The sequence below is a fragment of the Carica papaya genome, chromosome 3, assembly GCF_054855325.1.
Source record: "Carica papaya isolate Zhongbai chromosome 3, ASM5485532v1, whole genome shotgun sequence".
NCBI lineage: Eukaryota > Viridiplantae > Streptophyta > Magnoliopsida > Brassicales > Caricaceae > Carica > Carica papaya.
In genome coordinates, this window is record NC_142311.1 from 8,270,300 (window position 1) to 8,286,053 (window position 15,754).

General features: G+C 35.6%; 2 protein-coding genes across 3 annotated transcripts; one reads left to right on the plus strand and one right to left on the minus strand.

Moving 5' to 3' along the window:
- Nucleotides 1-834: 834 nt before the first annotated feature.
- On the plus strand, nucleotides 835-9,408 carry LOC110811956 (putative E3 ubiquitin-protein ligase RING1a). Of its 2 annotated transcripts, none has more exons than XM_022038585.2 (10): nucleotides 835-1,181; nucleotides 1,339-1,381; nucleotides 4,171-4,229; nucleotides 6,210-6,291; nucleotides 6,536-6,656; nucleotides 6,749-6,790; nucleotides 7,275-7,814; nucleotides 8,074-8,181; nucleotides 8,645-8,839; nucleotides 9,060-9,408. In XM_022038585.2, exons 1-10 carry the CDS (start codon nucleotides 986-988, stop codon nucleotides 9,090-9,092), a joined length of 1,419 nt encoding a protein of 472 aa, XP_021894277.1. In that variant the 5' UTR covers nucleotides 835-985; the 3' UTR covers nucleotides 9,093-9,408. The 2 variants fall into 2 exon arrangements, with proteins under 2 accessions (XP_021894277.1, XP_021894278.1); XM_022038586.2 differs by having other exon boundaries at nucleotides 8,672-8,839.
- Nucleotides 9,409-9,585: 177 nt separating this feature from the next.
- Nucleotides 9,586-14,765, minus strand: TPX2 (targeting protein for XKLP2). The gene is made up of 20 exons (XM_022038554.2): nucleotides 14,474-14,765; nucleotides 13,652-13,737; nucleotides 13,413-13,553; nucleotides 13,266-13,330; nucleotides 12,899-13,162; nucleotides 12,713-12,809; nucleotides 12,476-12,589; nucleotides 12,253-12,375; nucleotides 12,013-12,165; nucleotides 11,852-11,914; nucleotides 11,647-11,727; nucleotides 11,400-11,555; nucleotides 11,166-11,297; nucleotides 10,992-11,075; nucleotides 10,775-10,894; nucleotides 10,522-10,688; nucleotides 10,316-10,424; nucleotides 10,170-10,229; nucleotides 9,989-10,083; nucleotides 9,586-9,913 (listed from the first exon to the last, which is right to left on the minus strand). Exons 1-20 carry the CDS (start codon nucleotides 14,640-14,642, stop codon nucleotides 9,784-9,786), a joined length of 2,409 nt encoding a protein of 802 aa, XP_021894246.1. The 5' UTR covers nucleotides 14,643-14,765; the 3' UTR covers nucleotides 9,586-9,783.
- Nucleotides 14,766-15,754: the final 989 nt, after the last annotated feature.

Here is a 15,754-nt window from a genome sequence, read left to right on the forward strand (position 1 = left end):
CTTATTAATCTTCATTATGAATTAATAATATACATATACATATAATATATACATCACACTTCTGATGACTTACTTCTAAATCAAGATTACACAATCTATATATTTTTACTCCAACCTCATGATTTATTTACAATTAATTATTTTAATATATTCTAAAATTTTTTAAAAATAAATATAAAAAAGACCATAATATTTTTCCACGACAACAATAGAGTCACCGTTTTATTAAAAATTAATTAATTTAAAACTTCTGAGTTCTAATCTTTTGTTAAAATATTATGTTTAATCTATATTTGAAAAAATTAAATTTAAAGCCTAATTTATACATAAATTACTATTAAATTGAAATACATTGCATCTCTTCACGTTTTTTTTCATACATAAAAAAGAATCTGAACGAATTAAATTTTATATTATTATATTATTATCTTACCGTAAATAGCGGTCAGTATACCTATTTAATCATAATTTGCATATAAAATTATCATTAAATCTGAATCCATTTTGACAATCATTATTTTATATTTTTGACCGCCGCGACTATTTATAAAATTTAACCCTAATTTATGTATTAAATTACTATTAAATTTAAATTCATTCATATGTTTTGACAATCAATTTCTTTACATTTTTATTTGAGAATTTGGGTTTTGTATAAAAATTTAATCCTAGTTTGTATATAAAATTACTATTAACTGACTTTAGATTTTACTTTAGTGATGGTGAAGAGTTACTGCTGTAAATTTGCTTCAGAAAAGGAGAAGAGATGAAAAACTAGAGTAAGAAAATTTGCCTATATATTCTTTCTCTTGTCTTCTCTTTCTCTTTTGCCTTTTAACAAATTGAATAAAAAAAAAAAAAAAAAAAAAAGGAGACACAAAAAGAAGACCGCAGAGAAATCATACACTACTACTCGTTTCTCTCTGCGGAGGCTGAGTGTTCATCTCTCTAACATCAGCCTCAAAATCAGCGAGGGAAGGTAGCAATGCCTGCACAGAAGCGTTCACCGCCGGAGAATCCAAACAGGGAGGACCCCACCAAACATCACTGCAAGAGCCATGCCAGGCAATCTAGAGACGAAGAAGATGACCTACATCGAGAAGAAGATCAACAGCCGGACCAGGATGAAGACATGGAGCAGGTAGAACAGGATGAAGAAGATAAAGAGGAAGAAGGAGGAGGTTGCGAACTTTTTCTCTTTTCTTTTTCTTTTTTTCCTGTACATGTGTGTATGGATATACGTCCATATGTGTGTTTTTGGACGTGTGTAAGGTTGATTTCGATGTTCGGTTCACGATCGATTGAAGCAATTGCTTTTTCTCTCTTTTATCTACGCAGATTCTGAGGGAAGCCCATCTTCCAACTCCGACGAGAAACCCGAGTACTCTCTCTTTCTCTCTTCCTCTCATTCTTGTGGGTCGTTCTATTTTTTGCATTTCTCACTGTACTACCACTGATTTGTGTTTGTTTTGCTCTTTTTTTCAATGCGTTCGCTGTATTTTTCATATTCACGAGCATCTTCTCCATTTTTTACGAGCATTTTTTTTTGATTTAGCTGTTGATAAGTTTTCGTGGCTGTAGCTGTAGCTGTAGCGTGGGTGGGGGTGGGGGTGGGAGGTGGGAGATTGGTGTTGTGTTCTTATTTTTTAAGTATAAGAAATTTGGTGTTGCCTTTACTTCGACTTAATATTCCTTGTGGCTGGTTTGATATAATGCGTGAATTACCTTTGCATGTTGCGATCCATGTATTGTTCATGCTCCGAGTTCGCATCTCTCTTGTTTTTACTTAACCAAAATTCAACCTTGTATATGATTGTTCATGCTAACGTGGTTTTCCATTAGTTACTGATTTAATACGAAGAATGCTGCAAAATTTTCTGTGTCATTTTAGCATAAGCAGAACAGCTGCCATTTAGTCCACTTGTTTGTTTGTGAACATAATATGGCCAAGGAACTAGATGGCGGAGATCTAGGGAGGCTTCTTAACATTTTGACTTCCTCTTATGCGTAAAATGCCTTTTGTACAGGGATGGCTCCTCCTTGGTGCCTTGTTTATGATGTTCCTTTTTTCTCTGAAAAATGAGCAAGAATTTTCCAGCTTGATGGTTTTTCTTTTCTTCACATAATAAAAAATTGTATGGGGACGTCTGAAAGACATCAGGAGACTGTGACTCTTGTAGAGAAGTATATATACAAATTAGGTTATGATAAAAGATCTATGAGGTCTCCACTAAACAAAAGACTTGGTCTAAGACCAATTTTTTTTAAACCTATAGCAGAGAGATTTAACCCTCTAAAGGCTCTTTTTGTTATTTTTGTAGCAAATGCCACAAAATAATCAATAGCTTGATTATTGATTATATTTCTTTTATTTTCAGGAAGTTCCTCTGCTTCTGTGATTTGAAAACATGGCATTGAATCTTTAGTTACTAGCTCGTGGATGTTAGGATGCATGTTAGTTCTGAGAGTTCTTTTGAGTCAAGTGACTGGGGAAAAACATTATGAATCTTTATGACTGTGTTGGTTTCAATATTTCAGCTACACATCAAATTTTACTTAACTAATTTGAATGAAGCGCTTTGCTTTGGAAGTTTATGTATGATGGGTTCTCCTCTCTGACAAATGAGGTCTCATCAAGAGTCAGTAATGTTTATTGATCCTTTAACAGTTCATTGACTGAGTGGATAATAGCATATGAAATGTAGGTGGAGATTGGATATTGCCTGTCTCATATGGCCTTTCTCTTGATCGGGTTAAATTTTGTGTCGAATCTGATATGAATTTTCTCTGCTAGTTTACAGAATGAACTTGGCTGTACTGCCTTCTCCTTTCTTTGTCTCAACTAGCCAATATATGACAGCTTCCATCAACCATTACCTTCTAAACATCCTGAAATAATGGAGTTGATAGACAAATAAAGAAAGAAACCTGCAATACAGTCCAAGACATGATAAAGATATGGTCTTGCTAATGGTTATACCAAATGGTTCATTAGTGATTGGGTTTTCTTTCTGTTGTTATTATCCCACTTGTGGGTTTTAGCAAATATTGTATCTAGTTGCTTCACAAACATCAAGAAAATCACATATAATTTGAATGATTAAAAAGATTCTTGTTTTTTTTTTTTTAAAAAAGCCCTTCTCTTTTGTATCTTTGCTGGTGAAAATCTCCATTCTGAAATAAAGAAAAAAATTGACTGCGCGTTATTCTTTTATACTTAGGAATAGTGTCTTTTTCGCCTTTGCAAAATGCTTGAACTTTTGGTAGAGGTGGTTTGGCTGTCATATACAATGAGTTACTGCTCTGCAGTCTAGACCCAATTTTACCTTCTCTGTTCTTGTTAAGTTTCTATGAAGCACCAGTTTGATCTGCTGATATCTCATTCTGCTTATGGCCTTATTTCTATTTGCTATGAGTCTTGCTGGTTCTGATTCTATACAGCATTCTTTTTAGGGCCATTTGCTCTCTGGTTTCTAAATCCAAAATTAATATATATTCTTTATTAGGAAATGATTATTACTTTTTCTCTAAAGAAACGATTTTTATTTCTACGTGAATTTAGAATAAAAACGTAAGGACTTATTTAAACTGGCTTTCTTACTGGGAATTTTTTCTCGTATAAATTGTAACATGTGATATTTACTCTTTCGAATGTTTCTGTTTAAAGCAGCATGGAGATATTTCTGGGGACACTTCACTTTTTTTTTGCATTTTTTCAGTAGAAAACCTTCCTCTTAAAGTAATTATGTCTTGTGGAAAACAAATGCAAGTCTAGGTGTGCAAGCTTTCAGTTGTCCATTCATTATCTCAAGACTTCCTGTACTCAAAATGTATTAGGTGCAAAAATTTGAAGCTTATACCGTAGCCTATATTATATTGATTTCTTGTTAAGTTAATATCAATTAAAAGTTTTAGTAGAAATAAAATATTACAATTACAATTAGTATCTTCTTTACAGTTTAGCTGAACTTGGTCAAGGAAGATAGCAGAAAAAAAAATTATGAGTACAGTCAGCATCTTGTTGATTTTTATCCTGCATTTTCTAGAAACCTATCCTCATAGGACTTTTGTATTATTTTCACCAAGCAATATTTTTATGCCCGCTGGTGCATTGCTCTTCTATTTTTAATCTCTATAAAGTTCCTTTTACATTTGTGGTTTCTCTTGCAGATATGTGCTCGTAGAACTACCTGAAATTCGTAAGGAAGTACAGTGCCCAATTTGTCTTGGTACTTTTTCATCTGAATCTTGTTTGATCTGATCCTTTTGTCTGATCACAGTTTAGTTTCTTTAACCTGCATATACCATATATTAAGTTCTTTTTTAAAAAACAATAGGTGACGATATATTAAGTTAGCTAGTAATATTATCTGGATGAATTGTATTTTGTTTATAGAATTAACATGCAAGGTAAAATGTCAACTTCTGTCTCTTTTTCCCCCCTTTCTATCTGGTGCTTTTCAAGCAAAAAGTCTTTTGATAACAATTGGGCATTTAACAAATATGTGATTCCCAAATTACCTAACATTTGTAAGGATGTAATTCTCTAGCTAGTTTTTTTGTCTTATCAGAGTTAATTTCTTTAATTAACCTACATGTACAATTTATTAAGTTTTATTCACTATCATCTTGATAAATTTGTATTTTGTTTATAGAATTAGCATGCAAAAGGAAATCCCAGTTTGTTTGTCTTTTGTTCCCATTCTGCTGCTGGTAGCATCCTCAAAAGGCAAAGGTTTTTTTATGAACATCGGGAATTTAACAAAATGTATGACCTTGGCTGCAGTAAGCTGCAAGGAAGTTGAATATATGTAACGGAAGTGAGTCATGGTGATGAATTCACCATTTCATCTGAATATACACCTGTTAGAAATAGAACTTTATTGTATTATAAAATATATTTTTTTTCTAGGAACACATTCTGAAGCAACTGGGAAAAAAAGAAATTGGATTTATTTCACAAATGGCAAATTTTGTCGTTATTGATGCTTGGCTGTTGCTTTATTTATGTTTAAGATGGAGCTTGTTTCATTTATACCTTTTGACTTTTGCATGCACATAATAGAAACGAGGAAAGACATCAGTGTGATTGAACTGTAACTGTTAAGATTTTGAATTAGTGACATTATCTTAATGACCCAAGAGATGTACTATGGTGTCTGGACTTGTACTTCTTCCTTCGTTCATTTGTACATAGGCTTTGTCTTATATTTCTCTTGGGACTCAAAAAAGATCTCGATACCTCCTATAGATGAGTTATATACCTATTTTTGCTTGGATAAGGAATATTGCAAATTGGCATATTCATCTAAAGAAGGGAGCATTCTGATAATACAAATTGTCCACCTAGGAAGCTAGGTCCAATGGTAGCCAACTCACTGGTTCTCATTCACTCATTCTTAATCTCATGCTTCAGCACTCTGCTCTGTTTGTCAAAGTTCCAAATGTAAAGCATCAACATAATTGTCCAAATTCTATATATCTATCCTTGAAAGAGTACTAATTTCTGAAGAGTTTATTTCAATTCTTCCAAACAATCTTTTTCTCATGAAAATATTGGAGAAGTTTTGCTATGCTTTATATTATTTCATTCTTGGAGTGAAAATTAGTTAAACTTAAAGTGAATTTTCGAGTTTTCTTGTCATCTTTCTAGAAATTTGTTCTACTGTTGAAAGTCTTGTTGGTTGCAACATTAGACGGGTTTTATGCTTTCAGGATGGTGAGACACAATAGAGGTGGCTGAAAGGGTGGAAAGGGTCTGGCCACCTTGCTATCCATCATTTATACATTGATCAGTTGTTTAGATTTCTGGAACTCCAGCAGAAGTTTATTTATATTTCAATTGGCTCAAACTTCTAAAAGGCAACACGTCTTTTTTTCTGAGACAATAATTTATTGGATGCATTAATATAGCAAACATGTAAATTGCAGAGAAACCTATGAATCTGCAGATTTTACTTTACATATGCGAGAAATTTCCAGATGCAAGTATATTTAGGTGTAATGGGCTTAATTTTAATCATTTTTGTTCTGTGGGTTTCTAATCCAGAGGTAAATTACTCATAACAATTTCAACAGTGCTAGTTATTTTTAGCAGGTTTTGGCTGGTTGTGCTTAGTATATCCTGATTCTCTGCTAGATTCACATGTTATAAAAGCTGGTTATCAATCTACTAAGAAAGTTATAAATCAACCCTTTGTCCTTTTCAGGAATCATTAAGAAAACAAGAACTGTTATGGACTGCTTGCATCGCTTTTGCAGGGACTGTATTGACAAATCGATACGACTAGGGTATGCATAGATACTGTTATTTTAATTTGGATACTTTCCTCAACATGCTTCTGTTTGGTAGTACTATAAAGGCTATTATCCAAAATCCTGTATTTGGGTTCAAAAAAGCAGGGTTTACTATGTCTGATTCAGTTTCAAGGTTCTTTCGTGAATTGGCTACCTTCTTAATGCTGGACGTGCTCATGCAGCTGTTAGCCTGAGATGGCCAATCATCTCTCTCTCTGAACTTAGTTGATAATTGCAGGAACAATGAATGTCCTGCTTGTCGCAAACATTGTGCAAGCCGGCGTTCTTTGAGAGATGATCCAAACTTTGATGCTCTTATTGCAGCTTTATATCCTGATATTGCTAAGTATGAGGAGGAGGTAAAAAGTTATTTGCTAAATCTGCATTCTTTTAATTAGTTTTGAAGTCCTTTTCCAAATCAGGAATTGTTTTCCCTTTTATTTGATCTTAGGAGCTGGCTTTTCATGACGAGGATCGGACTCGCAATCAGCAGGTCAGATTTATGGGGCATATTGTCAAATTTACAGAAGTTCGCATCTGTGTGCTTAATTCCATCCTGCTTAGTTTAGTGTTACTAAGTTCAGTAAAATTATAAATATATGATGACATCCATTCAGACTGGCCACCTTCGTGGTTATTTACTTGTTATTGCGGTTTAGGAATTTACTGTTACTTCTGCTGATTTTCTGTTTGAACTTTTGATTCTGAAAGCAATAGGTTCCTCCACCCTTTCATTGACACACAAGCGATAAATCACCTGGTTTTGACCTAAAATTTTTTTCACTTGGCCTCTGCTTCATGAACACCCCTCTCGCCTTTTTCACATATTATGCAAAAAAAAACAGTTTTAAGCTTTTGGTTGAAAGGAGTTGACAACTTAGTGTCAAGGCCTCACTGTTTTAGAATAGGTCGCATGGTGCGTGTAAAACACTTCGTTCTTTTATAGTTGATGTATTGTCTCACTCTTTATTGGACAGATTCAAGCATCTATTGCACAAATAGTTCTAAGACAAGCAAGAGTATTTGCTAAGAAACGTGCAGCGGGAAAAGATACCGTACCTACATCCACATATATGTCAAGATCACAGCGTAATCTTGGTCCTGGTCCTTCATGGAGGAGACGCAACTGCCATGGACCTGAACGCCAAGCATCTGAGGACCATGAAGATGAAAATTATGATAATGTGGGCAAAGATTCATCTTCTACTGATGAACGCGGTACAGAAGCCCGGCAGAGAAGAGGCAAGAGACGTGTGGGAAGTCGCTCATGTCAGCCTTCTTCATCAGCAGCAAATGATGTTAACTGTGTTGACAATGAATCAGAAGTCTGCCATGCAAGCAAAGGAATTCCTCCTGGACTGAATTGGAAGCCAGAAACACTTGCTTGGGGAAGAGGTGGGGCTAGAAGTCACACACGACATGGCAATTCAAGTGGTTGTAATAATAAGAATTCACGAAGCACTCGCTTAAATAAGCTGGTAGAATATCTCCGAAGCTTAGAAGAAAACAATGATGAGGTATGGTAGAATAATGTTTTAAGCAACAATGAGGTCCATTACGGGTGGTATCATTAAGCAAAACCTGGAACTGGTGTAGCTAAATAATTCTTGAAAATGGTAACATTTTGGTATTATTTTTTCAGCTTTCAGTCAGTACTGCTGCAACGAGATTCATCTAAATGTCTCTTTTTTTGGTCTGAGGATTATATATTTGTGTGCTTGTGTGATTTTGTGCTCAACTTCTCTTTGCAATATAAGCTCAACTCTTGGTTTACAGTTAGATGTTCATCTCAAGCTCGTTTCGCTGGACAAACAAAATACACCAAATTTGGAGCAGCCATACCTTTGTTGTCGACCCAGTTTGTCAGTCAAGCAGCTATGTGAAGTAAGATTCTTTACCTTAAACATGCTTTTCATGATGAGTGACTGGATGCGTAAAATCTTGGCCAAGTCCACAAAAGCTTGGATTTTTAGAGCAGTAGTGAGATCTCTGAAAACAGGAAAGAACTAGTTCGTTTTCAAGCTGTTCATTGAAGTACCTGAATGTGTCCAATTCTACCCCCTGAATCTTCTATTTTTAGTCTGCCTAGAAGAGAAAGTTGTGCTGTTTGCCTTTGGATCAATCTGTCCAAATTAAGAGCTGAAATGATTTTTTTTTAAATTTTGTTACCGGATGCATTGTGCCAAACTTCTGCTTGCCAAAGTTTCCTCTTATCTATTGCCTACAGTCTGCTCATTCTTAACATTGTACTTTATCTGCCCCCCTGTCGCTCTACCCGGGGTATCATTTTCCATTTTTCCCCGGTTTTCTGGTACTTGTCTAAATTTCTGGTGTATATTGTATATAGTATGTAGCATGCCAGATGGATTTGCAGGCTGAAGATATAGAAATATGTATGGTAAAAGGGCAGCATGATGCCATTTCCAATGAGAATCAAGTCGATACAGATCCTTCAAACTCAGTGGGGGAGGTGCAAATTCTGGAAGCTCAAGAAATCATGGCTAGGCTTAAAGTCCCCTGCACTTCCAGTAGGGATCATTTGGTGAGTATGCTGTTGTATCGATGTTAATGGGTCTGATTCTGGCTAGGCTTATAGTTTCTTGTTTCCTTTTGATGATTCACTGAATCGGCTTACCAACGAAAATGAAGGGACGCAAAAGAGAATAATCTGCCCTAGTTTGCTGCTGAACATGTAGATAATGATTTCATTTGCATTGCTAGTTAAGATGGTCACTAAAAATTTAATCTTTTTGCTCCTTCAGATTCTGGCATACCGTCAGAAGCAGACTAACTAGAGAGAAAGGGTGGCGGCATTATTTATGAAGAGCTTGTGCATAAAAATATACTAGCTGGGTTGGAGATCTCTGCAATATGTCCATTTGATAGTAGTATACATTGGTGGATGCTGAAATTGCAGATTGCTCTGCAGTTTCTGGAAATGCAAGATTAATTTGTTTTTCTTACAGATTTGCGCAAACTGGATATTGTTAGATTGATTTGCCTGAAAGATGGATTTTTCTTATTTCCTTTTTACATTGAAATGTTTGTAATGTGTTTGGTGGAAAATAGTGATTTATTATGTCAATCCATAATTTACATAAATATTTTCTATGGGCGGATATATGTCACAATCCACAAGTCTTTTTAGTGGAAAATATAATAAATAAATCCACAAGTCTTTTTAGTTTGATGACATCTAAAATTTGTTTTTTTCAATTACATCTAAAAAATAATGTAAATAAGTTAGATTTTAACTCGTTATACCTATTCCTACTAAAAATTACGAAATTGTTCAATTTTGCATTTTTATATTCTCAGAACTTTACATTTGATATCCACTGAAAAATTGAATTACTAAGAAAAAAGAAAAAAGTACAGCACATATAGTTGAATAAAAGAATATCCAAGTTTATCTGGTCCATTTACAGGGGTTTCAATTCAAGCGTTCTTGAACCCAGTCACAGTCAGTCCCCACTGCGCCCCATCTCACCTCATGTTAGTAGCGGGACTTGAAATTGCAGCAACGGGACATGTCGCCTCCATTCTTCGCCTTTCTTTTTTTCGTCGGAGCACTCGCAAATTTGGTGACTTTGGTTTAGTCATTTCTCTTGTTGATCTGCACATCCGTTTTAAAATAAATAAGCCTTTTCTCATAAATATAAACAAATATTTATCAAATATAACTCCTTACTTTTGGGGACAAAAAGGATGATCGAAGCTGGGTACAGGCCTTGCATGGGGCACCATTGTTCTTCTCATCTGTTTCAATGCCTTCTCTTCCTCTATCTGCCAATTCCCGGTTCCATTTTTAGTTCAAATTCATTTTATCATTTCAGGCTCAGACAACGATAGTTAATTGCTAATACACATACCATTCTTGCAGCCTCACTCTCCTCTCTGTATCTCTTATACATCATCTCCTTCTCCTTCACCTGTCAATACAACCCTTAGTTTACAAAACATTCATTTCTAACCCTTGGGTCTTGGTACTTCCATGAGGCTCAGGAGATTAACATACTCTTTGATCGAACTCCGCTCTATCCACAGCTCGATGATTTACATGGAGATGGAATTCCTGAACGGTAGTTAGGGGTTTGCGCACTTTCTCTGGAACCGGGATTGGGTCTCTGCAGGAGATGATTACAATCACAAGCATGAAAAACTAATCCAAGTTGTATATATAGTTAGAGTCACAATTTTCCCCCGCCATCAAGTGCTACTTACTCTTTTAGGATTGGTTGTGCTTTGAATGTTCTCCTCTTGGCTTCTTCTTTCTCAATCCTCAGCCTCTCTTCCATTTCCCTTTGCATTTCTTCCTCGTGCCTCACAAGGCTCTCCAATTGGAAAGGTTCTGGTTTTGTGTATTGCTTGGGTTCTGGCCTTGGAGGAATCTGCTTCAGAATTATATGTGTTAAGCTATACCGGTTGGCTTTTACTTGAAAAGCTTGAATGAAAAAGAAACCAACATTTTACGTACCAAGGGAAAATCGGTAGTGTAAGGATATGGGTTTGCCTTAGGAATCCTGGCTCTTTCTTCCTCCCACTTCTTCTGTATTACTTCCATCACAAATTTCTTCTCCTTTTCAGCCCCTCTTTCCTGAGATTTTGTCACAAAGACGATGGGGTTAGTGAAAATTTTCATGGCTGCATGTCTCTTCTTCAGCCAAAATGAATAAATTATAAAGAACATATACTTCTGTATGGAGATGGAATGGATTCGGCCTGGTGTTCCTGGGTGGTAGGGGATTGTCATGATGGGGCTCTGAGTTCAAAGAAAGCTGAAAAGTAGTAAACAAAAATTTATGAGAAACCGTCGCAGCAACTTCTTATGTAAATTTATTCTTGATCACGCTTTTCTTATTTGATACCTTGTCAAACAAATCAACAACAGCAGCGGGTAATGGAATTCTCTCATTTGTTGCGAAATGGAACTCTTGAGGCTTGGTTACTTCTTTCTTTTCATTACAGAAGACCCCTAGCTCTCCTTTACTTTCAAATATCTATTATACGAGTAGGGCCAAAAAGGAATTAGGTAAGCGATTTAAGCAGAAAAAATGAAGGGAAAATCTTTGAAATGCACTCTTCCAATGGGAGAGGTGTACCTTTTTATTCAAAGGTCTTGCCTTAAATTTGGGGATTTTCTCAAGTTCTTCGTGCTCAAGTTCTAAAGAGCTCTTGACCTTGGGTGGACGAGCCCTCAATGATGTTTGAAGCGTAGGGGTTTTAGGTTCAGTAAGATGAGGCCTCCATTGATTGTTCTGCCCCCGAAAATGTTAAAAACATATTGTTAGTGGTTAAATTTGAGATACCAAAGATGAACAAGGCAATTAAAATGGAAAGACCAAGTACCTGCCGAGAGACTTCTGTTGAAGCTACAGAAGATGTTTCCGCATTCTGATTTGCTCTTGCCATCGTCTCAAAATGAAATTCCTGAAAAATTTAAGAAATCCAAGTTCTACAGGGAGTTCTATAGAAATTATTCTGATACACTACATGCGTTATTAACAGGGAAAATAACAGTGAAGTAATGGAAAACAATAGAATTTTCACGTACCTGAAATTCTGGAGGCTGGGGTGCACTTCTCTGTAATGCAGGTAAAGTTGGAGCTTCCAGAATCTGTAACAGGAAAAAGATAAATACCGATTAAAATACATATTCGTAGAAAGTAAACGGGAAAGTGAATAAGAGAAAATACTAAAGAAAAGAGCACAAACCTTCTTGTTTAGTGGTCGAGCTTTGAATTTTGGGATCTTAGCCATCATCTCTTCCTCTAGCTCTGCACTACTCTTTACTCTTACTGAGCGGATTCGCTGAGATGTCTCAAGTTCCGGTTCCTTGGGCCTTGTCAATGTTAGTCTGGGCTTGTTCTGGGGAAAACACAATTTGCAACATTCTGAATTAGATCAAAATCATTTCACCAGAAAACAGAGAATGTAGATGAAATAGGAACTTACATGTGAAATAGAAGTATTGGTTAATGGCAGGGATAAATCTCTGGTACTTGACTGAAATTTCTTAATCATTTCAGCTGTCGAAACAAATGGTACTACTGGTGCTGCATTTTCTCGAACATAAACCTTATAGATATAAAAGACAAAACAGACATTCCAACGGTCAGCAGCTAAATCCAAAAAATTCAACGTGTTAACTATTAGAAGGCAAGAAAAAGAAAAACACCTTTCTGTTCTCTTTCTCGGTTTTATGAGCAGTTGAAGGACACAAGTTGGAACTGCTACTTATAAGACCCGATTTTGTCTTGTGGGGAAAATTATGGGGTTTCACGTTAAGGATCTGAAAGTAGAGAAAGTTCAAAAAAGAAGGAGGACATAGTTCAGTATAAAATTAAAAACAGAAAAAAAAGAAGATACTTGAGAAAGAAACACGACCAACAAATGGAGGAACATAAAAAGCTACCTGTCTAGATTTTCCTCCTTCTAGCTTCTGCCGCTTAATGGCTTGGTTTTCTTGAGCTACACTGGGTGTTCCCGTAGTATTTTTCACACTTATATCCCTGTAAACAACAAAACTAGATCATCAATCAACAACGTAAAGTACACTATATCCAGCACAGGATGGGGAACAGTAAAGATAATCAGAAACCTTTTCACGTTAGCTGGTTTGATGCCTCTGGTGTGTGATAACTGTAACGGGTTAGTTTGCTTCTTTGCTGACGGGTTCCTTAACATGCTAGCGATCTTTGTAGTAGTATGATGCTGCTTTGAATCAGTCACTTGTTTTCCTCTTCTAGATGGCATTAGTGGTTTAGGAGTGCAATCCTCGGTCCCAACACTCCCAACAGGGTTGATGTTTTCTTTATTATCAAATTCAGTTTCCACAGACAGAGAAGCTTTCTTCACCGAAATGCTATTAACGGACAAGATGCAACAGATCAAAAGGGAAAGAAATGAGACCATGCCTATCCTTAGTCATAACATTTGACAAAGCTTTGACCCAGAGAATAACGAACCTTTCATTTTCTCGAGTACACGGAGTCTCCTCAGTCTTTTCAGATATGTCTTTATCAGCACGAATCTGACACGGATTTAAATCATTGAGAGGATGCAAAAGGTTGATTAAAAAAAAAATAGATGAAAAGGTTGCAGAATTCATTGACCATATCCGCTAGGTTCTTGCTTTCTTCTTCCTTTTCCTCATGGGGAATCAGTTCCACTTCGATTTCACTAGTTGCAAGCTCGGGTTTGGGCTCAATTTCCGGGGAACAGTTAGAGGATGTTGAATCTGATGATTCCGCAGTCTATAATGTTTTAAATATGCACTTGATTAATGCAATGAATCTTTCGGGGAAAACATGAAATTGAAAATCAAGGGTAACGGATGTACACACTAAACTACCTTCTGCATTTGGTCTGCTGCTTCACTGAAATTGCACACGCTCTCCAACTTAAAGGACCTACCAGTCTTGATTCTAGGCATAAAAGCTGCATGAAATAATGAAAACAAGAAAATCTTAAAGCTCTGTCAAATTAAAAATGCATGAAAGGAAAGGAATAACTACCTAATGTAGCATTTTCTATCAGCATTATGCTAGAGAACCATCCTAAAACAACAATTTATTTCACCGTTTTTGTTCTCTTGCTTAGGAGTCCCATACCACAGACTAGTTTGGCTGCCCTAGAGATAGCCCTAAAACCACCATAACATTCACATTCACATTCACAATTAGGAAGAAATTTTACTCTAAAGACAAGTGAGGGTAGGATTTCATCCTCAGTTTCCTTTAATTTCACCGCTAAACCCTCTATGACACATTGTTAAATTATTAAACACCTAAATTTTGCATGCCAAATTTACCCATCCTCTCTCAAATTAGCCTAAAATAATCAAGACTATGAATCAAAGAACAATTTGGTTCCTAAACCCTAACCCTAAGTTTGGCCACTGGGGAAATGCGGATAGAAGAGGAGGAAATGAACGGAAATGTCTAAAATTCAGCAACTTCCGAGAACCTAGTATCCCGATTCCACAAGAAGTAAGATGAATATCACGATTCATAAAATCGAGAGCTAAAAAGCAAAAATCCAAATAGCCGAATCTAAAATCGAGTAGAAATTAAGTTAAAATTCCTCGATTCAGACGCCGGATGATTGAGAACTACAACAGAAGAAAATAAGAGAAAGACGAGAGAAAATGACAAAAGAAGAGTGGACAACTTACGAGAAGGGGCGTAACTTAGGGCTGTCTCGAACCAGAGCTCCGCTTTGTGCATATCTTCCTCAGATTCTCCCTTGACGAAATCGAAGAAGTGCGGCGCAGAGAACTCATAAGATTCGTCGATAATCGTCACGGCTTCTTTTGATTCCTCAGTCAACCCCGCCATTTTCATCCAGCGCCGTGGTGTAAATTGTAAACTGCTTTAAGAGAGAGCAGATACGAAGAGAAGAGTAGTCGAAGATATCTTATAATCTAGAGTCGGAATATGCAGAGAGTGCATGCGTCAATGAGAAGAGAAAATGCTACTGGGTGTATAACGTTGCGATCTCCAACGGTCGAAATTTTGAATTATTGGGAGTGAGCACAGTCTTAACGGCCAAGTGATGTGTGTTTCTCTCTAACGGCTATATTGCACGCTCTTGGTCAAATTCTGATCTGGAATGTCTGAAACGATGTCGTTTCATTGTCCTTAAAATTCTGATACAATGAAATGGAATTGCTCCGTTGACTTCAGTTTTGACCATTTGCAATACTTGGCACTAATAAATACTTAAATGGGCTTTTCCAAAATAACTTCGTTTATTTGAATTTTTTAAAAAGTATTAGTTTTTATTATTTATAATTAATTATTATTCATCATTATTTTAATTAATGAGGTGTTTTTGTGCGAGTCAACATAATCTCCATTACTGAAAGCATCAATAATGAATAATAGCTAAGATACTAATAAATAATGCAACAAACATTAAATTCATAGTAGAAATTCAAATATTATTTCTATTATATTAAAAAATATATAAAATATGTATGATATTTAAAATAATAATAAAATATAAATTAAATATCTACTAAATATATTTAGATATGACAGAGTGTTAATATTTATTCACAGTGATTATGTAAAAACTCGTTACTTAAATAGAGATAAATTTATAATTTTAAATGCAAAAACGAATAATAGATTTTAAGATTTACATTCCTTACATAATAATTTAAAAAATCCAATAAAATTATGAGAATATTCATTCTAAAAGACAAACTGTAACGACCCCGTAAATATTAAAATGAAATGAGTATTTAAATATATCGAATGCGGAAGCGAGATCAAAATTTCAGTTAACATCCCTTACACGAAAAACCAAACAAACGTACTTAAAATATAAAAGGTTAAACTAACTAAGAAAGAAAACTCGAAAATAAACTATGCGTATGACTACAGAGTCTCTAGGCATCCCCTTCGTCGTCCTCCTGCGGAACGGGCTCGGGAACCATGTCTTCCTGATC

What these genes read in the sequence shown, in the direction of transcription:
- LOC110811956 (XM_022038585.2), top strand. Translation starts at nt 986, where the DNA reads ATGCCTGCACAGAAGCGTTCACCGCCGGAGAATCCAAACAGGGAGGAC. An exon ending in TTGCTAAGTATGAGGAGGAG is followed by an intron (nt 6,657 to 6,748) that starts GTAAAAAGTTAT and finishes ATTTGATCTTAG; the next exon opens with GAGCTGGCTTTTCATGACGA. An exon ending in ATCGGACTCGCAATCAGCAG is followed by an intron (nt 6,791 to 7,274) that starts GTCAGATTTATG and finishes TTTATTGGACAG; the next exon opens with ATTCAAGCATCTATTGCACA.
- TPX2 (XM_022038554.2), bottom strand. Translation starts at nt 14,642, where the DNA reads ATGAAAATGGCGGGGTTGACTGAGGAATCAAAAGAAGCCGTGACGATT. An exon ending in TGTACTCGAGAAAATGAAAG is followed by an intron (nt 13,163 to 13,265) that starts GTTCGTTATTCT and finishes GTCCGTTAATAG; the next exon opens with CATTTCGGTGAAGAAAGCTT. An exon ending in CAACAGAAGTCTCTCGGCAG is followed by an intron (nt 11,556 to 11,646) that starts GTACTTGGTCTT and finishes TTTCGGGGGCAG; the next exon opens with AACAATCAATGGAGGCCTCA.